The 25241-nt window shown below is 44.7% G+C and overlaps 2 protein-coding genes across 4 annotated transcripts in view; one reads left to right on the top strand and one right to left on the bottom strand.

Moving 5' to 3' along the window:
- The first annotated feature begins 280 nt into the window (after positions 1 to 280).
- On the top strand, positions 281 to 11171 carry LOC122623599 (dual specificity mitogen-activated protein kinase kinase hemipterous). Of its 3 annotated transcripts, none has more exons than XM_043802842.1 (10): positions 281 to 1318; positions 3405 to 3892; positions 3953 to 4132; positions 4524 to 4744; positions 4824 to 4979; positions 7438 to 7949; positions 8022 to 8456; positions 8521 to 9078; positions 9524 to 9953; positions 10026 to 11171. In XM_043802842.1, exons 1-10 carry the CDS (start codon positions 907 to 909, stop codon positions 10162 to 10164), a joined length of 3531 nt encoding a protein of 1176 aa, XP_043658777.1. In that variant the 5' UTR covers positions 281 to 906; the 3' UTR covers positions 10165 to 11171. The 3 variants fall into 3 exon arrangements, 2 of the variants coding, with proteins under 2 accessions (XP_043658777.1, XP_043658776.1); XM_043802841.1 differs by having other exon boundaries at positions 9449 to 9953; XR_006326414.1 differs by lacking the exons at positions 8022 to 8456; positions 8521 to 9078; positions 9524 to 9953; positions 10026 to 11171 and adding an exon at positions 5906 to 6251 and having other exon boundaries at positions 7438 to 7576.
- A 3743-nt stretch (positions 11172 to 14914) lies between these two features.
- Positions 14915 to 25241, bottom strand: part of LOC122624130 — a 44824-nt gene continuing 34497 nt past the window's right edge. The window contains 12 exon segments of the mRNA XM_043803573.1: positions 14915 to 15282; positions 15433 to 16043; positions 16218 to 16430; positions 17831 to 18137; positions 18507 to 18730; positions 20687 to 21321; positions 21405 to 21535; positions 21613 to 21821; positions 21890 to 22082; positions 22147 to 22258; positions 22319 to 22582; positions 22650 to 22869. Coding sequence (XP_043659508.1) covers positions 14980 to 15282; positions 15433 to 16043; positions 16218 to 16430; positions 17831 to 18137; positions 18507 to 18730; positions 20687 to 21321; positions 21405 to 21535; positions 21613 to 21821; positions 21890 to 22082; positions 22147 to 22258; positions 22319 to 22582; positions 22650 to 22869 — 3422 coding nt within the window. The 3' untranslated portion in view covers positions 14915 to 14979.

Genomic DNA, 25241 nt, shown 5'->3' with positions numbered 1-25241 from the left:
TCAGAACAGAAGCCAATTTTTCGTTATATAGTAATATGGCCCTTTATTGAATCTGAATAATATAAAATATATATTATATTTTTATAACTCATTTTTTTGACAAAACTTATAATTCGCAAAAAATCAAATACTAAATAATACATAATTTTAGGTACCATTACTCGTTTTCAAAGGAGCCGATGAATTGCAAAACATCGATAGACACCAAAACAGATATCGAGAAATATCGGCAAAGAACCATCGATGGCTGATGCATCGATGTTTTTTTACATCACTATTGTACACGCGATTTAGGCAGCAAAAACGTACAAAAGCGAGTGATCAAATTGTGCCAGTGATACCGCCGCCCGCGGTCGCGAAACGAATCGATTGCAGAAGTGCGACAAACAGCGCCGCGAAAGGAAAACAACCGTTGAAACATTCTCCCAAAAAAGGAGGAAAAAATCGCAAGTTGTTGTTGCCGTTGCTGCTGAAAAAGAACGAGAGAGAGTGAGAGAGGGCGCTGCGTGTATGCCTGTGTGTGTGTTTGTGTGGGGGTGAGGATGTCTCTCTCTAATGCACAGTGACTGTGTTTTCCTTTTTTCGATTTCGTTTTTGTGCTCCCCCCGACAAACAAAAAAAGTCCAAGCGATCCGTTATTTTTGCAAGTGTAAAGTTTACAGTGTATGTGTGCCGCCGAACAACAACAACACCAGCGACAAAACAACAAACAGGGCGCACAGCAAAACAATTCACACACACGCACCCTCCCCCGCCAGCGCGCGCTTGTGTGTGTGTGTGAGAGAGAGGGAGTGAGAGAAAAATCGAAGAAGTGCTGGCCAAAAGCGAAAAAAAATTAAACAAATACCAAAATCCAACAATAGCAGCAACTAACTATCAAAAATCGGACCAAATCCAGTCGACATAATGTCCACCATTGAGTTCGAGACGATCGGCAGTCGGCTGCAATCCTTGGAGGCGAAGCTCCAGGCGCAGAATGAGTCCCACGACCAGATCGTCCTTTCCGGTGCGCGCGGACCAGGCGTTTCCGGTTCCGTTCCGTCTGCCCGCGTTCCGCCCCTGGTGACATCCGCATCAGCCACATCCGCCGCCCACGCACCGACCCTGGGCACAGGTTCCGTTTCCGGATCGGGAATCAGCATAGCCCAGCGGCCGGCACCTCCAGTTCCTCATGCGACGCCCTTTGCCAGCGCCAGCACATCGTCATCCTCATCCGCATCCGCATTTGCATCCGCAGCACCGGCGACGGGCGCCTTCGGTGGAACGTACACCCCGCCCACAACCAGAGTGCCGCGAGCCACGCCCACACTGCCCATGCGTAAGTCCTATATTCCAAAATTTGTACATAATGTTTCTTAAATATCTAAAATTGATGGGGATTACCACACCACATATGGCTTATCTATGTTCAAATCCCAACTAGAATTACAAGGGAATACTTTAAAACCCTGTATGAAAGGAGAGCTTATCAAACTGCAGACTACAACTCAAACTTTTCCAACTAGACTTTTCCGAAACTCAATCAGAATATTCCGTTTCTCACAATTCCTTATCCAAAATCTGTATTGCCCGCCAAAAACGTGCCTCAAATTTTATTCCAAGTAAGTGCCAAGTCCACAGAAAACATTTTCGATATTATTTCGCAGAAAGATCAATGTATTATCGGTCGACCTTTAAACAGGTGAAATCTTTACAGATCCTCTGTGACAGGTGCGGATTTAAAGACAACATTTTTTCGACCGCAACTGTAGACAGTTTGTTAAGTGGTAATAAAAGAGGGCCGAGAAAAATCGTGATCCCCAAAAATGGTCACCTAAAATCTTTATACATATGTATACCGAACCGCCAACCGCAAGCCACAAAACCATCTTTTGTCCGCATTTGTGTAAATATTTTGTTAATAAATTGTCATTGCCCAATAAGCTGCGTATATGCATTTGTGTGTGTGTGAGTGCTTAAATTGTGATAAGAGGAGTGCTCTTTTCTTGGCTTTTACCATTGCTATTGCTATTGCTGTTTGGGTTTACTTTGGAGCACTTGGATACTGGATACCGCCAACAAAGGGCAAACGCTATCGATTCCCCCGGACTGCATAACAGCTGCTCATAATCCCCCATTCCAGCACCTCAGCACACCCAGCACCCCATCAACCCCGTAACTCCCCCGCTTTTCCCCTCGCTTTCCCGTTCTGTTTTTCCGATTGCATAGATAAGACAGGCCAAGTGCGAAAGCCAAAAGCGAACCCAACTTGTTTTCGGCCTTTTGTTGGGCCCGAAAAAAGAAAAGAAAAAAAAATAAACCAAATCTACAGTGGTATTAACAGCTGTGCACAATGTCAATTTATTTTCGCCTCGATTAGATTAACAATTCCCGGTACCATAACTGTTTTCCATGAACTCCAGAAAATGTCTAATGGGTTTTTGAATAATCGAATACATTTCGAGTCGATTAGATTATTGTTTAATAGTTTCCATGAATTTTAAAGTACTAAAAATGTTGCCCAAATATTAACCCATTTAATCAGCATTTGAATAAAATTTATTCGATTTAATTGGTAAAAATTTAGAATGCTTTTCTAATACTTTGGCAATAGTGTCATGTAATCGATGCTGTTATTTTGGCCACAATTGTGAGACCACCCACCGCCCTTTCATTCTCCTTCTCCACCCTTTTGTCATACATTTATGTTTTGTGTGCTGTTTTGCATATTTTTCTTATTGGATTTTCATCAGCCATCAAGTGTTGTTATTTATTTACTTGCATATTTATTTACTCTTTGCATGTGTGCGTCTCTCTGCTCGCCTTTTTTTCGCTCTCTTCTTCTCTCTCGCTCTCTGCCATTGGTTACTTTTTGGCATTTCCGGAGTAATGTCTTGATATGCCCGTTACTGTTGTTTTCATTTTTTGGGCCGCATATTCCCCTCGCCTGCCGCCCCTCCGCCCTTGCCCACACTCATCGGACATTCTGCCGTGTCTCCTCTTTCGCATGTTTACAAATAGCGTTATTTTTTATGACTTGCTGTTGTTGTAGTTGCTAATTGTTGAATTGAATTGCTGCCAGGGAAAAAAAACTTCGCAAACAAAAACAAAATCGCTCTCATTCGCTCTTCCTCTTCATGCTCACACACACGCACGATGGCACAGTGGGCAGCATTCGTTGATTGATTAGTGGCCCATGGTAAAGCAATTAGATTTTATTGAAAATATTTCAAAGGATTAGATTTTTGGTATGGCAATTGAGAGATATGCCAAGGAGTTCTGAAAGATATGCAACACATTGTTTTACTTTAATAATACATTTCATTGTTCATATGCAGTAAGTAAAGGATTGAGGATTTTAGGATTAATTGCGTACATTTTTATCACTAATAACATATCACTAATTTCCATTGTCTATCTTACAGTTTCTAGCGGACCCGGTGGCGGACTGAATCGGACGCGGCCAGTGATACTTCCGCTGCCCACGCCGCCGCATCCACCGGTTTCGGAAACGGACAAGAAGCTGAAGATCATCATGGAGCAGACCGGCAAGCTGAACATCAACGGGCGGCAGTATCCGACGGACATCAACGACCTCAAGCACCTGGGCGACCTGGGCAACGGGACCAGTGGCAATGTGGTGAAGATGATGCACCTGTCCAGCAACACGATCATCGCCGTGAAGCAGATGCGACGCACTGGCAACGCGGAGGAGAACAAGCGCATCCTGATGGATCTGGATGTGGTGCTCAAGTCGCATGACTGCAAGTATATTGTCAAGTGCCTCGGCTGCTTCGTTCGCGATCCGGATGTGTGGATCTGCATGGAGCTGATGTCCATGTGCTTTGACAAGCTGCTCAAGCTCTCCAAGAAGCCGGTGCCGGAACAGATCCTGGGCAAGGTCACAGTGGCGGTAAGTTCTTGAGTATATAGCCTCGCCACAAACGTGACTTAATACGCATTCCACTTGTAGACGGTCAACGCATTGTCCTATCTGAAGGACAAGCACGGGGTCATCCATCGAGATGTGAAGCCCTCGAACATTCTGATCGACGAGCGCGGGAACATCAAGCTCTGTGATTTCGGGATCAGCGGTCGCCTGGTGGACTCCAAGGCCAACACTCGATCCGCCGGCTGTGCAGCCTATATGGCGGTGAGTATATAGAGCAGTAGGGCTATGATTGGGAAAACTGGACTAGACAGATCGTAGATTAATTGAGAACGTTGTGTATGCTGTAAAATACTACATTTATTTGCGACACAAGCTAACAACTCATTACATTTCTTGGAAAATGTATAGGTTTGTTGATTAGCTGATTGGTGTCATGACTTAATTTATTTAAATAATGAACGTGTTTGTAGCGAAATTCCAAGCTTGGCAATGCAAGCCATAAATTTGAGATAATTGAAGCGTAAACTAAGCTTTTAATCAATAAGTACTTGGCATACATGTGACCCAGTTGATCCAAGATTCATCTAGTTCCTGAAACACCTACCTAGAAAGCCCTACACTAATAATCAATACAATCATTCGAATTTTAAAGCCGGAACGCATCGACCCCAAGAAACCAAAGTACGACATTCGCGCCGATGTGTGGTCACTGGGCATAACGCTGGTGGAGCTGGCCACCGCGCGATCCCCGTACGAGGGATGCAACACGGACTTCGAGGTGCTCACCAAGGTGCTGGACTCGGAACCGCCGTGTTTGCCCTACGGCGAGGGCTTCAACTTTAGTCAGCAGTTCCGCGATTTCGTCATCAAGTGGTGGGTGATCCTATCCTTTTTCTGGTAGCTTTGCCACTTGTACAGAATCCCATTAACATGATTATTCGTCTGCTTGCAGCCTCACAAAGAACCATCAGGATCGACCCAAGTATCCGGAGCTTCTGGCCCAGCCCTTCATCCGGACCTATGAAATAGCCAAAGTAGATGTGCCCAATTGGTTTCAGAGCATCAAGGATAACCGGCTGCGTGCCAATGGCGATCCAACGCTCCAGAGGTGAGCCCATCCGGTGATCTGTGCCAGATCCTCCAGCATTATTCCCACGACCCGTCCGCTATTCCCGGCTGATGATGTGTTGTGCCTGTTGTGGATGTGTGTGAATAGTGGGTGTGCGTGTGAGATAGTGCGGAGCGCTTTGTATTTTCCACACTTTTCCGTTTCCGTTTCCCATTTTCCGTTCTTTGTTCTTCGCTTTAACGTGCTTCTCCAGTTCAACAGGTAGGAGAGGATTCAAGAAGAAGATTCAAGAGGATTCCGTAGGATGGTTTCCTAAACTCATGTTTTGCGCTAGCCAACTAATTTCAACTGCTTGTTCCTCAACTTGTTTCATATTCCTAATTTATTTTACTCTTGTTTTTTATCTCTTTAATTTTCTCTGGTGAGGCTAATTAACATTATAAATTTACGCTTAGCTCCTCCATTGCTATTCCTATCCCTTTTTGGCATGTTTAGCTTTTTCGTTTCATTTAATACACATTAAGAAAGCAAGTTCACTTATAAAATTAACTACAATTTTACCAAATTTAGCTAGCAATTAGATACGAGTTTGTTGTGCTAGATCAAATGCTCTTTCCGAAGCTATTTAGTAAGTAGTGGCTAATTTACATTCCAAATTAAACTGTTTTAATGCTAAATTGAACCAAATGCTAATTCAAATGTAATTACAAAAGTGCAATCTTTGGAAAGAGCATGTAACCCCTAGTCCCTTTGTAGTCTGCTATCCACGCAACTATCCGTCTATCTTTACCCACTTGGACCCTGTACTTAATTTAGGACGAACCTAAAGTGTATTATGAAATAATTATAAACATTTTGATGTAATTCTCCTTATCTTTTGCGTTTAATTGACATTTTTAATTTGAGTGTGTGTGTGCGACGTTTTTATTTTCCTTTTTCATCTTTTTTATTACCATTTTTTGTAGGTTACCTAATTCCTAATACCATTTCTTAAACAATAATGACAAACAATGAAGAAAACCAATAAACATAATCTAACAAAAAATAAATGCAAACGAAATAGAAGAAGACAAACTATAAACAAAAACCAAACATTAAAACTTATCGACATAAACTGAAAAACTGCAAAACTGCTAAACTGAAAAACTGAAAAACAAAACAAAAGCATTCAAGTAAAACTTGCAACCATCAACTCTATATACAGATATATAAACCTAAATATATATATTTACCTATATATAATGATAATGCCAACCAAACATAACTACTCAAAAAACTATAAAAACTCCTCCCAATTAAAAGTAAAATTCAGTAAGTACGACGAGTTTATTATTCTTATTATTAGCCTTCTAATTATGTTTTCACTAGTTAAGTGTAATTGTTAATCGTTGTAAACACGCCCATGCTCTGCTAACTTTTATTATATTTATTATTTAATGCTTCTTCTTTAATGGACTTTTGTTAATAATGTTAATGTTTCCGTTTATTTTCGCATGTTCTTGTCTGAATCTGGGCTTGGCTTTTGGCATTGGTTTCTTTATTTATTTAATTTATACTTTGTTTATTTACCCATCTAGAAATGCTCATACACCAGAAAAGGTAATTTGACACTGATTATTTACTATGCTTTACTGTATTACTTATCGGCTTTAAGTTCATTTCATTTGGTCATGCGTCGCTGAAACTTCTCACAGTTTTTCACACATCATGCTTTTCCTTTGCAAAAATATGGACTAGCTACTAAAATAACTATTTAGTGCTTTTCAGAATGAAGTTTGATATAGATAAATTAGCAAACAGAATTGCGTGTAAATTTATGCTTTACTGTTTTAAAATTTGAACCTAAATGTTGACTGAAACAAAGTAAAGTATACATTTGCTGCTTGATTAGTTTGAACATACAATAAATAATCAAAGCTTAGGGCTCTTAATTTTTCTAAAACTTTGAGTTTTGCTTGCAATTGTGAAAGGTGTTTTCTCACCTTATCTATAATTCACATTTGTTTTTTTTGGAAAATGTTATCTTAGGAAGACATCATAAGCAGAGATCCTTTAATGCTGCGCCATCTGCGGCCATCTTTCGCTTTCGCTCCCTTTGGCATTTACCTGTGTTTTCCACCTGTCGCTTACCCAAAAGAACACACCACATACACCCAACACACACCCATCAACTTGTATATATATGCAGAACACACACACACACACCGATCACACACCGAGACACATTCCAAATGCGATTACAGCTCATATAAATGTCTTAGATATGTTGCCATGGCGCCGTCAATCTATTTAAATGTACCCTAGTGCCCTACAAACCCACCAGATCCCGGATATCCTGACGATCCCTTCTAATTACCCCAATGAATCTCCTCCAAAAAAGTAAAAAAACACAAACCTTCTTTCTGCCACTGGCGTACATTTGAGTGTGCTCTCATTACTGGTCATGCAGCCACCGGGAATGCACTGATCTCAAAACGAATCAATCGTCAATTTGCAGGGCAACGGCGACTGGAAGTGTGGTCGGTTCTGGTGCTGGATCTCTCGCCGGATCAGGATCCGCAGGTGGAGCTGTAAAGTATGGTAGGGCGACGCCGTATGCGGGACAGAGTCCCACAAATCCGCAGAAGACAATAAAACCCACGCAGATACCGAGTTACCAGCAGCAACAGTCGCAGTATTTCATGCAATCAGCCACACAACTACCTCAAACAACAACAACAACCACAACACCGACGGCAACGACTAACTGCTTCGGCGGTAGCAGCGGAAACGGAAATGGAAATGGAAGAGGCAGAGGAAATGGCAGCGGCGGCAGCGGCAGCGGAAATGGTAGTGGAAGCAGCAGCAGTGCCAGTCCTCTATCGCCGCCAAGCGCCGGAATCGGCGATCTGAACCGGCTCTATCGCAAATCGCCGTTCATGCAGCGAAAACTGAGCAACGGATCCCATCATCCGCACTACAAATACAACGACGAGAGCCCCAAGAAGGAGTCCATGTTCAGTAGCATCGGTGAGTGTGCCTCCATAGGTTCTCCATATTAACTTAGATTTAACTTACACTTTCAACTCTCGTCAATTGCAGGCCAATCGATTCTACGCAATCTGACAACATCGCCCTTCAGCCAAAAGAAACACAATTCAGCAGCAGCGACTGCAACAACAACACCACTGCCGCACAACAACCAAACATTGATCACGGATGCAGCAGCACCAGCAGCACCAGCAGCAGCAGTAGCAGCCACACCAACAACACCGCCAAATATTGCAGCTACAGCGCTGACGACAACGCCAACGACCACGCCCACTTGGCGCCTGCCAGCGGAGAATTCCCAAGCCTACGACAGCTGTGATAGTAGTAGTAATGCGACGACGACGACCTTGAACTTGGCCCTCTCCTCGCCCTCCCCCTCGTTGCCGCGCAAGCAATTCGCCACAGAATCGCCGACCCTGCAACTTACAAGTCAGCAGCAGCAGCAGCAACCACAGCGATTGCAGCCGGGCAATCAGAGTCCCATAGGTAATCCCATCTTCATTTGCTGAGCTATACACAAACTAACATTTCAATTTGCTTCGCTTTGCAGTGCTGCAGCGCTTCTACCACCAGCAGAACCAGCTGCGCGAGAAGGAGGCGGCCGAGCGGTATCAGCAGCAGCGCCAGCAGCCGCCCGTGGGAGTGACCAGCACGAATCCGTTTCACAGCAACTATGTGCCGCCGCCGCCATCCACGCACTCCACCTCTAGTCAGTCCTCCACGCAGTCGACGTGTTCGCAAATCGCCATTAATCCCGCCAGCATATCACCATCGTCTGCTTCTGGAACGGCGGGTTTGGGATTGGGATCAGGAACAGGATCAGGAACTGGAACAGGATTAGGGGCTGCTGGTCACTTTGGATCGGGCGGCACTGGCGAGCAGTTGCAGTCCCAGCCACTGCCTATCGCCGCCGAGGCAACGGGTGCCAGTCCCACGCTCCAGCCCCGATCACCGGATCAGCAGCAGTCGGAATATGGAGGAAGCGGCAACATGGTGGCCAGCAAGCTGAGCAAGCTGTACGCACGCCGACCGCTTTTGGGCCAGAGCTCCAGCAGCGGAGCGAGCAATAGCAGCCTGGATGGTTGCAGTCGGGAGCAACACGATGCCGGTGAGCCATCAATTGCATTCCAAATTGGTCTACAAACTCAGAAATCAAATCATAATAGCTGACAGAAAGCATTATTCTTTATTCTTAAACTAAAGCTTTGTTAAAAACCTTCCTTAAAAGGTGATTTTATTTCTGAGTCCATCATCGCTCTTTTGATTTCGCTTTGAACGCTGCTATGTTGCTCTTGTATTTATACATTTTCCATTTCCGTTTCGTTTTTCTCTTCGTTTTCCGCACACCGCACAACAAACCGTACTCTGCACCACTGCACCACTGCACCATTGCACTGCATCACCATCACCATGAAACCACGTACTCATAATCCAACATCACTCAATTCATCAAACAAAAATCCGAACCAACCGAACAGGCTGGTTCAACACTCTGGCCGGTGCCATGAAGCGACAGTTTGCCACCTATGTTAAAACCCAATTGAATTCCACAGCCACGTCGCCGGTGGCGTCCGGCATGGACCGGGACCGGGACCAGGAGCCAGTGCATCCGCAGCCGCCGGCGTACAGGAGCGTCGTGAGTAACGGCGGTGGCGGTGGCAAGTCCTACTACTATCGCACCCTATCGGCGGCCAGCAGCAGTAGTAATACCAGCCAGAGCACCTCGCCCACGACGGAACCACTGCCCGGTGGCGGCACCAGTAGCTTCCTGCGTCGCTACGCCAGCAGCGGGCCGGGAATGGGCGGCGGTGGAGGTAGCATCAGCACGCCGCCCAGTCCGCATATCCTGGCCGGATTGGATCGCAGGCATCGAAGTCCAGATCCGCCGCCACGCTACAATCGCGGACAGTCGCCGCTGTTGCTGCGCAAGAATCTGCTGGAGCTGAGTGGCCAGCCGCCCGGCTCTCCGCTGCTGCACCGCAGGTTAGTGCTGCGTGTAACCAAGCCATCCTGCTCTAAATCGTGCTAACCGTCGCCTCTCTCACTCACTTTCAGATATGTTTCGGCCTCGCCGCCGCTACCGCCACCGCGTCGAGGTTCTGAAAGCGTGCCGGGATCACCGCAGCATTTCCGCACTCGCATCCACTACACACCCGAGCCCCAGAGACGCATCTACCGTACGATAGATCAATGAGTAGCGCTGCAAATCATGGTCATGTGATGTTGGTATGGCTTCGACGACGATGCCGCCGACGCTGCTGTTCACGACGACAATCAGGTGGAGCAGGAGGTGGGGCTAATGGAGCCCATTTCCCTGCCCGTCTCGTCAGCAGCCGGCGACTCGCTGTCGATGCCGGCGTATACAGGTGGCCTGGGCACCAGGTCGTTCGGAGCTGACCGGCGGATCGGCGGTCGTCGGACGTGTTCGGCCAGCGGATCGTATGCCAGCTTGTATACGGATAGGGACGAATGGCCAGGAGGAGGATCGTCAGGTGCGGGCGCATCGGGTGCATCGACGACCAGAGCTGGATATCCGTGGACATGTGATTGATGACAAACGAAAGTGTTCAAATTCTTATACGTTTAAGTGCTTGAGCCTCAGCGGCGATTCATCTGTATCCGCAACTGCTAGGCACTTCGTTTCGTTGCGCAGCTCCAATTGTACATAGACATATATCTTTAGGGTTCTATATAGACACATCCGATAATAGTGCAATAGTTGAAAGCAATTCTGTTCGCCCAACACCCGCCCCCCTGTATCCAAGTCTATTCTATTCTATCTATTCTATATGTCTCTGTATCTGTATCTGTATCTTTATCTGTATCCGTGTCTGTATCTCCTTCAATGGTAACTCTGTAATCAAAAGTTTACACTTTACACAACGTAAATTATTTAACCGTAGCTCTAAAATGAAAATGAAACAAAATAGCTAAATCGAAAGGGGAAAATCCAACAGAAAGAATGAGGAATTCAAATGATTTGTAGCTTTGTATATAGAGAGGAGGCGAAGTGCAAAATGTCGTTGCATTTGCTGTTTTGCAATTTGTTTTAGTTTATACATTTCATTAAACAACAACTTGTATGCTGAGTGGAAGGGAGACCAACAACAAACAACCACATTAGCAATGGAATTATTGTACTGATTATTATAATTGTTTAATTTATTATGTAAGCGGCAACAAGCAACAATTCAAATTCAATTCTCGTTTTGTTTTTCATTTCAAAAGGGTGGAAAGGATTCGTTTTTCTTTCAGAATGGCCATGAAAATCACTGATATGTACGTGGAGATAAAACAAAACGGTCAGAAACACAACATATTTGGAATTGATGTAATTGATAAATCAAATATTTCGTATAGCTTCAGAAGTACAAGCCAAATAGCTTTCCATTCTTCTAGTTTCTCTAGTTTCCACCCTCCTATTTATATTTAAAAAACAAAAGAAACGAAAAACAATAAACTAATAAAACGCAAATGAAAGTCGGTGTTTTAATCACAACTGAAAAGCATCATCTATGTTCCCACTATATGTACTATAATAAAAAAGCGGTTTTGATGTATATTTTTTTTAAGTTTTTATTGAATTTTTTCCTGTTATGCTTGGCTGTGGCAATTACAACATTTATTTAGCTTTATTCCGCATTCAATTGAGTTTGGTTTTTCGATTAAACAAATGTCTTATGTGGTTTTCATTTGCGTATATTGTAAATGTAGATCGTCAGCTCAAAAGGAGTCAGCTCGGCTTTACACACCGAGTGGGTGTTTTTGTTTTTCATTTTGTTGTTAATTTTTTATCAGTTTTTTAATATATTTTTTATGCATTTTTCATTTCTTTTTTGCTTGTTTTGATTTCCTACCTGATTCAATCTGCTATCAAAAGTGAGCCCGCTTTGCACCACCCTGCACCCCTCTGCCATCCGGTGGTTGGGTGGGTGAATTACGGCAGAGGGGAGTGGCGGGGGCGGTGGGTGGTGGGCGGTGGCGATCGGGCCGAACATATAGAAACAGCACTTATTGTTTATTTTCGGTATGTCGGATATCGGATATCTGCGGTAAATACATTCATATTAATCAGATGAGTACATTCAGTTCAAACAGTATATTTGGAGTCGATAGAGCGACGGTAAAAATACAGCTATGCTTTATGTCTATTTAAATCTGTTAATCTGTTGCTATTTGTTTATGTTCGTAGATTGATCAACAAAAAAAAAAACAACGTACAACATTTGTATAACTAACTTTTGAATTGAATGGCACTCGGCCTGCTCTGCCTCAAAATACTTCAAAGAGTTTTCCTTTTTTTTTAATCTATTTTGTTGCATTCTATTTATTTGCTCGTTTCTGTTGCAATCCAAGTTTTTCAAGCGACAGGCACCAAAAAAACTTTTGCCTGTCACTATTTTCCAAATTCATTAGTTTGCCAGTTTTAGCTTTAAGTGTATAGTTTTGTTTGGTTATTAACATTTATTTTAAGTTATTCGGGTTTTGCACACTGAAAGCGTTTAATTATTGATTTCCATTTGCTTTTCTTGTTAGTTTTCTGTTTTCTTCTGCGTTTTTGTTTTTTGTTGCTTTTAAATATTGTTATTGCTTAATCTTATGCTTACATACATGTGTATGACCTGCCAGACACTTGATAAACTTGGTTGTACAGTTAGACATTGAGTTTTGATATATGCGTCTTTGAACATTTAAGTGAAACCCTTTTGGAAATGCTGCCGTTTACATTTAGTTTTCTTGTTGCATCAGAATTTGCCTTGTTTTTTACGTTATTGATCGAAAATCGGTACTATTTAGCAACTGAAGAATTCGCGTAGGATCATATTTCATCAAACGAATGGTGGTCCTCTATTGGAGGTTTCAAAATTCGGTATTTGGAGGATACATATACATCAATGGGGTCAACTGATTTCCAAAGGGAAGGTGGAAAACGATTTTCTATGGGCTTATCTGTTCACTACTTGATCACTTGATGGCTCTATTATCTGCAGGGTTCTTCCAGTTTTCCTCAAGTAGGTCTATGCTGCTGACAAATTATTTAACTGGTAACATTAGGTTTTTTTCAATTATTCAATTATTTGATTGCTGGTTTTGGCGCCTTATAGCCGTTAGTTGAAGTTATCTTCGTTTTCTGGGATTTTCTGGGACTTCAGTTGCCAGTCTGTGGGAAGTGATTCCCCTTTGGCTGCTTGTTATCAATTATCAATTATGTTACTGGTTATACAAACATACACTTAGATATTGCACTTATGTATCGGTTTTCTGGTTCTCTGGACTCTCTCTGTTTTCACTTGCATGAACACAAGTGTTGTTGCATTAACTATACTAGCCTGTATTAAATGGTATTAAATGTACAGGATGTGCAGCCAACCTGACTGGTTGACTGGTAGATGTACATATGTAGATGTAGACTTATCTATAATATTCTTCCTTGGCTTTTGGTAGTAACAAATTAACAGACAATACAAAAAACCCAAACGAAAAGCGCTCAAACAGTTAGATTATGCTTGCAATTCTCTTGAACATTTAAGTACATCATATAGTATGTATGTATGTATGTATATTCTTAGATCTTAGATAAATTGAGTTCTTCTGGTAACTCGTTCTTATCGAGGGTACTGGAAATTGGTTTACAATGGGAATGGGTCGGGGTTGAGGGATTTTTTTGTTCAGCTTACATTTGTCCAATAACATTGATTAAAAAAATTTCTTTATATTTTATTCATTTGGTTTCCTTCTTTTTTTTCTTTAGTTTTAAGTCTTTGTTTTACATCAGTAAGCGTTTGTTTTTATTTTCTTTTCTGTTTTTTCCCTTTTTTTTTGGTTTTGTTTTGCTAATGTTTTTCCATGCTGTATTTTTTTGTTTTTTTTATGTTTATTCTCGATTGTGTGGGTATCAAAAATCGAATGCCACAGTGGTTCCTTAACTGACTAGTTCTACGTACCTTCCTAGGACAATCTCGTACTCGTATATTATGCTGGGTAATACTTGTAGAAAATGCTTATGCTTTTGCTTTAGCCTGGGTCCTCCACCGTTATCTTTTGTAGAGGGTGGCGGGAGGGGGTGGGGTTTGGGCCGCCGTCTCCCTCCGCTCTCTCTCTCAGTGTATCCCCCAAAAAAATTGGGGGCTCTCGTCATTCCGGGGTGAATGTAAGAGTTAACAATGTCAGTTTCGATTTGGATGGTTCGCTGGTTCGGCCGTCTCTTCGAGCGATGAGTTAGACGGACACACACACCCACACACACACTCAAGGCCACTCACACACACTCACCCACAACAGTCATAGTCGCACAGTGTTGGAAAGTATACTTAAAAGCTTCAATCATACCCCAAATTCACTAGCCTATCTAGATGTATAGATATGAACATTGAGTTTAGAAACATTCTCTATGAATTACTAACTAGAAAATATGTTTATCAAATGTAAGGAACTTGTTTTTTAAGAAATTATACCCCATTTATCGAAAAATTCTGGAAATTCGGAGCATTTGTAAAAAATGATTGATCAAGCCATCCATCTTAAAGAGACACTCTATAATACTATATATGAACTTTAAACAGAATTTGAGCTAAGCGAACTCCCTTGAACTTAACTGAGTTTGTTTGTTGTGTAAATAAAATCGGTATTTTTACAATCACTGCTCAAAGTCAGAATCACTCGCCACAATCATCATGAAATTATTATTATACTCAAATTTTAGAAATTCGCCACTCAAAATTCGTTACAATTTACTACATTTTCTAAAAAATTTACTTGCAAGTTATTTCCAAATTCTTTACAATTTACTACATTTTCTAAAAAATTTACTTGCAAGTTATTTCCAAATTCTTTACAATTTACTACATGTTTTCAAAAATGTCTCACAAGTTATGTATTTCGTTACGAATCAAAAGTTTAGTCCGAATTTTTAGTTTTCCATATGGCGAATTTAATGGCGAATTTCTGTGTGTTGGCTACGAACCCAGTTTGAACCCAGTTTCAGTCACTCGGGAACACATGCATGCACTTAGTACCGCCGCCCGCTGCCGCTGCTGCCGCTGGCGCAGCCGCCGTCCCCGCTGCTCCCGCTGGCCCCATCGGCCGCCCAGCGCTTGCGGCGCGCCTCCTTGGCGGCCTGCATTTGGGCGGCCACGCGACTGGTGCTGGGCGCATTGTCGAAACTGGCGTACAGCTCCACCTCCTCGTCGGCGGCATCGCGGGCGGCGTTCGGCTGGTGGGGATTCGACGTGCTCTGCATCTCGAGGGCGGCGGCTAGGGAGGCCATGGCGTAGGCACGGGCATCGATGGGTGGCGGGTGGTGGTGGTGTTGCTGGAGTTGGAGTTGGTGGTTCTGATTAGTGGACACTGTGGCATCCGAATCCGATTGCTGATCCTGCTGCTGCTGCTGGTAGTGGTGCTGCTGTTGTTGCTGCTGCTGCTGCTGCTGTTGTTGTTGCTGGTGATCCAAATCGAAACTCACATTCTTACTGTCTCATCCACCCCGGTGGACCTGGACGGTGGCCTCGGCGGACTCCTGCTGGCGCAACTGCTGACGGTACGCATCCAACTCGGGCATGCGGTATGTGCCCAGATTCACCTGCACCATGAGCGTCTCCATGATGCGTTCGTTCTTCATCGACTTGGAGGGCAGGACGACGGTGAGCAGTTCGCTGGGCGAGATCCGGCACAGATTCAGATCACGCGTCAGCCGCTCCATAATGCACTCGAACTCGAACTGTGTGTCCTTGTTCGGATGATTTTTCAGCTTGCCCACCTTGTGTTGGGCCCACGCCAGCATGGCCTCAAACTTGCGTATCTCTGGCGTCTGCAGCTCCCGGCACATGATCATCTGCACCATCGACTCGGATAGGTGCAGGAACTCGGGGCACTTGAACAGCGAGTGCGCCTTGCTCTCCACGAACGACAGGATCATGTTGACCAGCTCGGAGGCGGATGTGTAGCGCCAGTAGTAGTTCTCCAGCGAGATGAGCATCGGGCAGACCACCTCGATGCGCAGGAACTGCTTGCAGTGGTGGAAGCACGCCTGCAGCAGCTCCGGCAGGTCGTAGTGCTCCGCGGCGCACAGGAGTCCTTGAAGATTGTTTATAAACATATATCAATTGATTTGCCGTCTTAAGATTAAGATATGTAGTTAGAAAGTGATAATAGTAGTTCCAGCTGCTATGTGAGTAATCGAAACCAGCGGAAGGACTGAAGAATTCGCGTGCCCTCGCTTGATTCGCATATATGTATGTATGTAGTTACCTGGTATGGAGACGCAGGTCAGCGGACAGGTGCCCGTGTGCAGGTAGTCGAGCAGCACCCGGAATGTGTCCGGATCGAATTCGATGATGTTGAACTCCGTCTGGGCCAGCTTGGCGCGATCGACCTTCTGGGCGTCGGCGCAGACGGAGAGGCGTGGCACGGCCAGCTGGTTGTTGCCCGGCTTGTCCTTGTCCTTGTCCTTGCTGTCCCTGTCTGCAGGCGCCAGTTGTGTTGGTGTTGTTATCGAGTAGCGCGCGCAGGTCATTTGGTCAATCGGTCAAAGTTTATCGTTTATCGATCGGTCCGTCGTGGGTGATCGGTTATCGTCGAAATTAGCAAAATCGCAAAATAATCGATTGCAAAGCATAAGGGAAATGCAAACATTTGTCGGTCGGCAATGAAATTAATGGTGAAACCAAGAGCATTAAGTTAAGAAGTTTATGTTGAGTGGCGTAAGTGACGTTTTTTTTTTATTTTTATTTTCATTTTTTTTTTTTGAGGAAATGGTTAGGCGTTTGGCGAGTCACGTGAGATGAGAGAATGACAAAATTTTGTTTGTTGTTTAATTTAAATTATTTTGTTTGTTGTTTCCAGTTGAGATTAACAGAAGTAGAAGAGAAATATAGTAATATAGAGTACAGATTGCAGAGAGGAGGTTTAGCGACGGAAGAGGATAGCAAAATCAAGGGTGAAAGTGTTGGAGAAAGTTCAAAAGTAGTTCCAAACAGTTGTGGTGTTGTATCCAATTGCAAGAAAATTTCACATAACAGTAAGAATGCAAGCAGTTGTGGTGAGTAGAGGTGACATGAAATGCATGGATGTTCGTGGTAAAAAGCATAAATAAATAATTCAAATAAAAACAAAAACACGAAATAATTAAAAAGGTATTTGGGCAGGTAAGATGAAGAAGCATTTGCCATATACACACACGTCATGAGTTCATGATTTTTGGATTATGATATTCGTTTAGGGAGTATTCAAAATCACATCAAGTGCAGCATAAATAATTCAGAATTTGGGAATGCGTTTCAAAAGTAGTTAATTGGCGAGTTGTGCAGGGGATGCATTGTCAAAAGTTTTGAAAATAACCATGTCCAGAATATTTTATGCGATAAACCAAAGGGTAACAATAACAAAAGAAGCACATCAATGAGGTTTGGTGGTTTGGTGGTCGTTCGATACAACACATTCGATCGGGTGTATTTATAGGGGTCGGGGCATGTACATATATATATGCACATATATATATATATATATAAGTCAGTTGAGACCGTGTGGTGGTTATATAGAGTACGAGTACGCAGTTTTTATTTTACGGTTGAGGCAAATATGTGCGGCGTGCGTTTTTGGAGTTGCAGGTATTTGGATGTTTGGTTTTTGTTTTTTTTTTAAGTTTTTATCGACATTTTAGGGATGCAAAAGTTGAAGTTGGTAGTTTTAAGGACGCAAGGACGCAGACGGTGGACGGTATACGTAATGTGGAAATGCGGAAATGCGGAAAAATCAACACAAGTCGCACAGGAGAGAGAGAGAGGAGAGAAGAGAACAAAAGAGAGCGGAGAGAAAAGAACACGCATCGATATGGTTGCATTGCACCGACTGAAAACCCTTACTCGAACAATCTGTCGACGATATCCACTTCTTCTTGTCATCCGGATTCAGCTGATTGGTGTTCTTGTTCCGTATGGACCGACCCCATCCGGCCGTAATGGTGCCCAGCCGGGAGAAGGCCCGCTTCACCATCGGCGACGACGGCACGCTCTTGGGTCGTATCGAATCCGAATCGGGAACGGTCAGGTAGTTGTTGCTCTTCGGCTTCTGGTTCTGCGGGGAGACCAGCGAGGGAGCTGGTCGCGCGAAGATCTCAGCGACCGGAATCTGCGGCGATCCGAAGCCGGTCTGAATGCCATACAGCATTTCCTGCAACAAAGAATGTTTATTGCAATTACCCAGACGAAATGCATATTTTTGCAAGCCAACAATAATTCGTAGTTTGTAGGTCAAACGTAAAAGGAGCTGTAAAATTGGGCCCACGGTGTGTATGTGTAATATTTAGAAATCAATTTTATTACTCATACGCACTGCTGTCAACGTGGATCACTTATACGCCCCCTTGTCCATACGCATCACTCATACGCACTGTGGTCCATGCTCATCACTCATACGCACTGTGGTCCCTGCTCATCACTCATACGCACTGTGGTCCACGCGCATCACTCATACGCACTGTTGTCGATGACTTTCACTCATTTGTCTATTTTACCTCCACCCAAACCCCGTGAAACACACCTGAAAGACGCGACTCCGCACTCCGAGAATCGCCCGAACGCCAATGAATCGAGCCTTCTGCTTGGACTGACCCACCAGGAAGACGACATCGAAGAGATGGGCGTTGGTCAGGCACGATGGTTCTTCGTTTAGGAATACGCGGGTGAAGTCCTTGGCCAACTGATCGTAGTCCTCGAATTGATCGCGAACGGAATCCAGCAGCGGCGACGACGGTCGCATGTGACCTGCGAAAAATTTAGATGGATTTCCCGATTTAATAAGTGATTATTGAACTATTTCCCTGCTTGATCAAGTCACTGGGATATATTCGCTGAAAAAAATGTTTTTAAAACTTTAAAATCATGCAGCCAACATGCTGGTTTTGCTTGTGAGTTAAGTTGCAGATCTTAAAATATGCATTTTATTACATTACAACTGGTATGCAAGATAAAGAAAGGAGCCTTCACATATCACCTATTCCATTCATTCACTTTAAAGCCTGCGAAACACACATATTGTTATGCTGGCTGTTTGACATTTCGATTTAAATTCAAGGCATACACACTCAAATGCTCACAATTGGATTTGAGTTCAGCAAAGATTCTATTGGCAATATAATTGAGAACTTCTTGGAATAACTTAATATATACTTTGAAGTTTTGAATCCATTTTAAAGCTGTGCATCGGTTTCTGCTTTCCCATTTCTATTATTCTGACCCCAGCTGTGTATGTACAAGTGTGTGTGTATGTGTGTGTGTGGGCCGGAATTTATGCAGTTCCCCAATCGCATTGAGATGGAAATGCCAAACTATTGGAGCAGTAATTTGCATAATTTCAATACGGCTAGTTTCCACTGGGGATCACTGCCGGATTTTCTCAGTGTGCGTGTTCGCTTGTGTGTGTGCTTGTGGGTGTGGGTGTGCGTGTGGCTGTGGGTGTGTACTTCTGTGTGGGTGTGCATGAATAAATCAAATTAGATTTGTGTTGTCTAGTGCAACAAATAGCAACAAATAAATAACAAGAAATCCAAACAAAATCACAACAAACAGCAACCACACACACAATCACCACCACCACCACAACAACAACAACAATGAGAACAACAACAACAACAACGAGAACACGAACAACATCCTTGGGTGGGTGGTGGCTTCTGGTGGTGGGTGGTTTCTGGGTGGATGGCTGGATGGCTGGAACAATAGATATCCCCACTGATAAAATAACACAAACATGAACAATATTTCTTTGCCGGACAAGTGTCGGAGTGCGTAGATAGGGGACGAGCAGATTGTCCATGTCGGGGGGTTAAAGTTCAGAACAGACAGAGCGGCAGGGGCGGAGAGAGAGAGGGGGGACTGAAAGGAAGAGAAAGTAGAGGGAGAGAGGGAGATTGCTTCGAGCAACGACTGCACGCTTCCGGTGGCACAAACACAGCCGGATGTGTTAATGGCGGAAACGGAAGTGTCAGTGTGTGTTTCTCCCGCTGCCTTCCCCTCTCCCTCTCCCTCTCCCTCTCCCTCTCTCTCTTTCTCTATCTACCCCCCTCCCTCCCTCCCTGCCTTCCATCCCCTTTCGCGGCCGAAACGAAGACAAAACGATTAATCAAACATACTCGCAGCACAGAAACCGTGTCACAAAGGAGCAAATGCAAATGTCCTTTTTTTCTATTTCTATTTTCCATTTTGCTCCTCGGGCTGCCAGTAATGCCTGCAATTTGTTCTCGCGATTTGCGTGTAAATCTTCTTAAAGTCGTCTAGAAATCCAGGCGATTCGCTTTAAGGCCTTCGCAAATGGTGAATATCTACTTTAGAGTCTACTGATTACATTTACAAACGCATTTAAACTACTTATCGCTTTTGAAGATTAATAAAACTCTGTTAAACTAACTTTTGTTTGAATTTCCAATTCAAATAATTTCATATGTAGACTGCATGATGGCAAAATCTATTACTCACGCTGCGAGCATTTTTAAGTTTACTACTAATTGCATTAATTAATTGGTTTCAAAGCCCAAGGACTTCTTCGAGTTGGCTTCGATTAATTTGCATATCTCATTTGCTTTTTATTTGCGCTGCCCAGGAAATTGTAAATATTGCAAAGTAATTTATCAAAGTCAGGCAAACAGCATGCGGGTCCAAAGAAATCAGGGGGGCGGCAGTAAAGGGGGTGTGTTCTGGGGCGTGGGGGCGTGGCGCACATACTATGCCTCGCACACAGGTGCAGCATGGCACAGCACGACGTGTGTGTGAGTGACGACGTCGACAATTGCAGTTGGTGTTGCAGTTGGTGTTGCTGTGGCTGCAGCTGCAGCAAGTGTTGTTGCTGTTGGCTTTCGTGCTGCTGCTGCTGTGGCAGTTGTTGTTGCTGCTGCTCAGAGTAACAATTGTTGTTGTTGTGTCTGTGTGTGGATGTGGTGGTGGTGTTGTTGTCATTACTGTTGTGTGTTGCGGCCGCTGTTTGCAGCTCAGTGGCATTGTTGTTGCCGTTGCAATAGCAGCAAATGTTGTGCGACGGCAAGTGTTGCAAGTGCTGCATGTGTTGCATGTGCTGCATGTGCTGCTGCTGCAGCAGCAATTGCTGCTGCTGCTGCTGCTCGTGGTGTGTGTTGTTGTCTAGGACACGGGCATGCAACATTTTGATATATTCATCCTCACCGATCGGTCGCCAGCTGCCGCGTCTATATGGCTTCGGTATCTGTCCAGTTTCCGCGTGATTCGATAGATTCATCACCAGATCCTCGAGCATCTGCGACCGCGTCCGCTCCTGCATGCGTGCGAACTTCGGTGCCGAATAGGAGGCTCGCTCTCCATTCACGATCTTCGTCAGCAGCCACTCCCTATGGAAATTCAAGTTTGCAATGGGGGATTTGCATTAAGTGGGGGTCTAGTGGGGACAAGTTATGCAGGTCAGGAGACTCACCGGAACATGGGTCCCTTCTCGAAGACGGACTGCTCCCACAGGTAGGGCTTGTAGGCACCCACCTCGTCGCGGGTCACCACGGACACCTCGTATCGCGTGGGCTTGTGCTTGATCCTGGCCGAAACACGAACCTGGGCAAAGGGAAAAGGAAGCGGAACAATACAGATTAGATGGGTGCATCCGATGGATTCCTATCGGTGGTACTCACCAGGATGAAGGTGTGCAGGAAGTGGCTCTTGATGCAGGCGGGACTGAAGCGGGTGTTGTCCGCCTCCAGGAAGACCACGCAGACGATGTCGTTGCCGATGTGGCGCTTCCTCTGCAGCTTCTGCGGATCGTGCTTCTCGTACGGCAGCAGCGTGGACACATGGAACATGATCTCGATGTTGCGCCAGTTCGTGTAGACGGAGAAGAGACCTTCAAGGAGTAAAGATTGAAGATACAATGATATCATCATCGTGATTTTCTTGGGAAAAGAAGCCCACCTGTCAGGTCGTGCACCGTATCAAGGCCACCTTTGTATTTGTCAAAGCCGCGCAGGCGAACTCGATCGCCGAGCAGAGTGAGGAATTCGTCGAAGAGCGGTGAATTTTCATTATTGTCCAGAATTTGCTCTTCGGTATACTGATCTTCTTTCACAAATATGACGCCCACTTTTAACTCTGATTTTATAAAAACCTAGCAAATGTCAAATGTGTATTAAAATAAAATATTCGTAGTTTACAATGAGATTAGAACGCACCTGATCTAATTTTAATAATTCCTCTGGCGTGTCGGGCAATTGTCCTAACGTTAAAGGTGGATTTAAATTAACTTCTTTACCTAAAGATCTAACTACCTCCTCGCGATTATATCTGGAAATGTGATTGGTTGATTAAATATAGCCAGTAATAATAAGTATATAAGTATATTACCTATCTGCAAACACACAGGAGGCCGGTATCAGTCCATGAACCGTGTAGGAGCCAGCCCGCACCAGGATGCGGAACTGGTCCCGTCCGTTGAGCGTCTCCTGCTTGATGGAGAGGATGACCGGGCCCAGGTCCTCGTCGCTGGTGAAGTAGTTCCAGTGCTCGGTGCCATAGAAGTACTTCTCGTACGTCTCCTGCTCCACGGAGATCAGTTCGAAGGCGCCCTGCTGGTCCCACTGCTCCTCGATGGTCGTCTTCTTGCGCGGACTGCAGTGATTTTTCAATGAAATAACTAGTGATTGAGCCATCTATTTGTGGCGGGAGTTGCACTCACCTGGGCGTGGCCTCGGAGTCCTCGTCGTCCTCGTAGAGATCGCTGCACTCGCGCTCCAGATAGGCATCGCTGGCACTTCCCGCCCGGATGTCCTCGTGCTCCGAGTCGCTCTCATCCCAGATGGTGTGCGGGGTGGGCATGGTGATCTTCTGGCGGGAGCACTCGATCCAGTAGCCCGGCGTGGGCATCAGGTTGTGCGGATACTCCTCGCAGAACTCATCTGCAAGGCATTTCATATGTATAAGGTAGTTCTGTGTACTTTCAATGCATTTCTTATAAGTTAATTTCATTAGTTTCCTGTAGCAACTCAATCAACTTCATTTAGAGATTTTCTAAACAGCTGCGCACATTCTTTTGCATTCTTCCAACTTTCGTGGGGACTTAAGAGTTAATTTGTAGGTGGCACTTGGGTTTTTCTAGTTTGGCCAAGATTCCCCGCCAATCAGCACACCCTGCTGCAAACAAATGGAAAAGTTTCCACCGACAATCTCGCCTTCTTGCCGCGGCCAGAGAGTCTTATGTCAAAGTTTCAGTCAACTTTTTAGCGGCTTGTGGCTTTTACATTCTCGCAAAACTGTTGCCTACTTTGGGGCTTTCAATGGCGGGCAATTCCTTCAACTCGAAACAAAATAATTTAGTTCAATTCAATTAAAATGCAAATACCGTAAACGATGGCGAGTGGCGTCGCGTGAGTTGCCAGTCATAAAGCAGGCGAAACTTCCCCTTTTCACATTTCGCATTTACCATTTTCCCCCCCCATCCCCCATCCATCCCCCCTCTCCAACCAGCCATCCACTTTCCCTTTTTCCGCCATCAACTTTTCCGTCCATGATTGAGTTGGAAATTCGATGCGGCGCGTGAGTCAATAATGTGCCACATCCTTCTACCCCAGGGACAGTGGGTCAAATGTAATAGAGAATCAAGGATGGCAAGGGATCTCAAACTTTATACAGGTAAAAGAAAGAATGCCTACTTTTGTAGTTCATTTTGTTAACCTAATCCATAGATAGCTACCCTATAAGTATAAACCTTTAATTTGGCTATATTTTTGATAGACAAACTCCCCAGATTGAGGAGAACTTCCTGCCTCTTTTGGACCCACTGTGCACCGATGATGCGGAGGACGCTGATGGCGGGCATGACGTTGATGGTGTTTTTGGTCCTGGCCCTTCTCCTCCGGCTCCTTGGGCTCTTTGTGCTCTGGTTTCTGTTTCTGGTTCGGGTGCGTGTTCGTGTTTCAGCGGGATGGCAGTAAAACGCTGCCCTGCGCCAAGATGGGAACTATGATCTAATTAAGGAGCGCTCACCGTTCCCCCGTCACACATGTGCCACACATTTTATGCCGCAAGTTTGGCCCGCCTGCCACGCAGATGCTGCATATTTTTCGGGTCCTTTCCTGCCGCCCATGGAGTACAGGCACATACACACATTGTACATGGCACGACCACAGAACAACCCACGCACACACACGCAAACACACTCGCACACACACAGACAGACAGCGAAAGGCATAAAACGGTGGCCCTGCCTAATTCAAATTTGAATAACTCGCAGCGCGCGCCGCTAAGTAGGCTATGAAATCGCTTGCTCGCACTGTTTTTCTGCGGTCTTGCCTAGGCTTTGCTACCCTGTACTGCAGGGGTTGCTACAACTTCCCAATCAGTACATCAGTTACTGCTCCAAATGATTTAGAAAGCTTAGTTAGTCGAAGCATTACATTAGGTTTGGCAATCGCTTTAATAGTTAGAAATTGTTGCAAATTTGCATCAGAGAGTATCAAGAGGTTGTGGAAGTTTATTTTCGAAGGATCAAGGTCCTGAGACGCAGGACTCTGAATTTTGGCTCGGTCAGATTTGTTGTGTGTGTGCGTGAAAATTGCGTGCACAGCGCCCGCGGATATGCAATATATATTTTATATTCTTTAAGGCCAGTTAAACCGCCGCCCACTACAGCGTGTGCCCCACATTTTGGTGGGCGGGGGGAGGGGCACTTTGGCGCCTTTCCCTGCCCCAGCTGCTGTTTCTGATCCCGCTCGCTTGTCCCATACAAATAACATCCCGTCCGGTTCATTTTTCATCCACCCGATCCACGCTGTGGATAGCAGCAACAACCACAGGTCGTGTTGCAACTGCACGGCAGCAACATGCAACATGCAGCATGGAATAAAAATAGAGAGCAAAAAACACGAAAATAAACACAAACAACCAAATTGATGGGCATCGTTTGCTGGCCTCCCAGGAGGAACGAAGGCAACCGGAAGCTGGCCGGGCAACTATTTCATCTTGCCACTTGTAATGGCCACTTGCCGCGCCGGCGAAGGCAAACAAATCAGACCAACTGACACCCGGCCATGTAATATACATATACACAGTATAGTTGGGCAAAAAGGGAATATCGTGGATGATGGTCTATAATCGGAGAAGCTCTACGGCCAGCAGAGTGGAAATAGAATGCGCCAAGAGGTACTTTCCAACTGAAGATATTTAATGGTATGGATACTTCAGAGGCCGAAGAGCTTTCTCTCCTATATATGTTTATATATACTAGCAATGAACTGATACTTTAAAAGGCAAGCCAACATGATGCCATATA

The sequence above is a fragment of the Drosophila teissieri genome, chromosome X (genome assembly GCF_016746235.2).
Source record: "Drosophila teissieri strain GT53w chromosome X, Prin_Dtei_1.1, whole genome shotgun sequence".
Taxonomy (NCBI): Eukaryota; Metazoa; Arthropoda; class Insecta; order Diptera; family Drosophilidae; genus Drosophila; species Drosophila teissieri.
The sequence above is the reverse complement of the archived record's forward strand: the minus strand, read 5'-3'. Positions and strand labels throughout refer to the sequence as shown.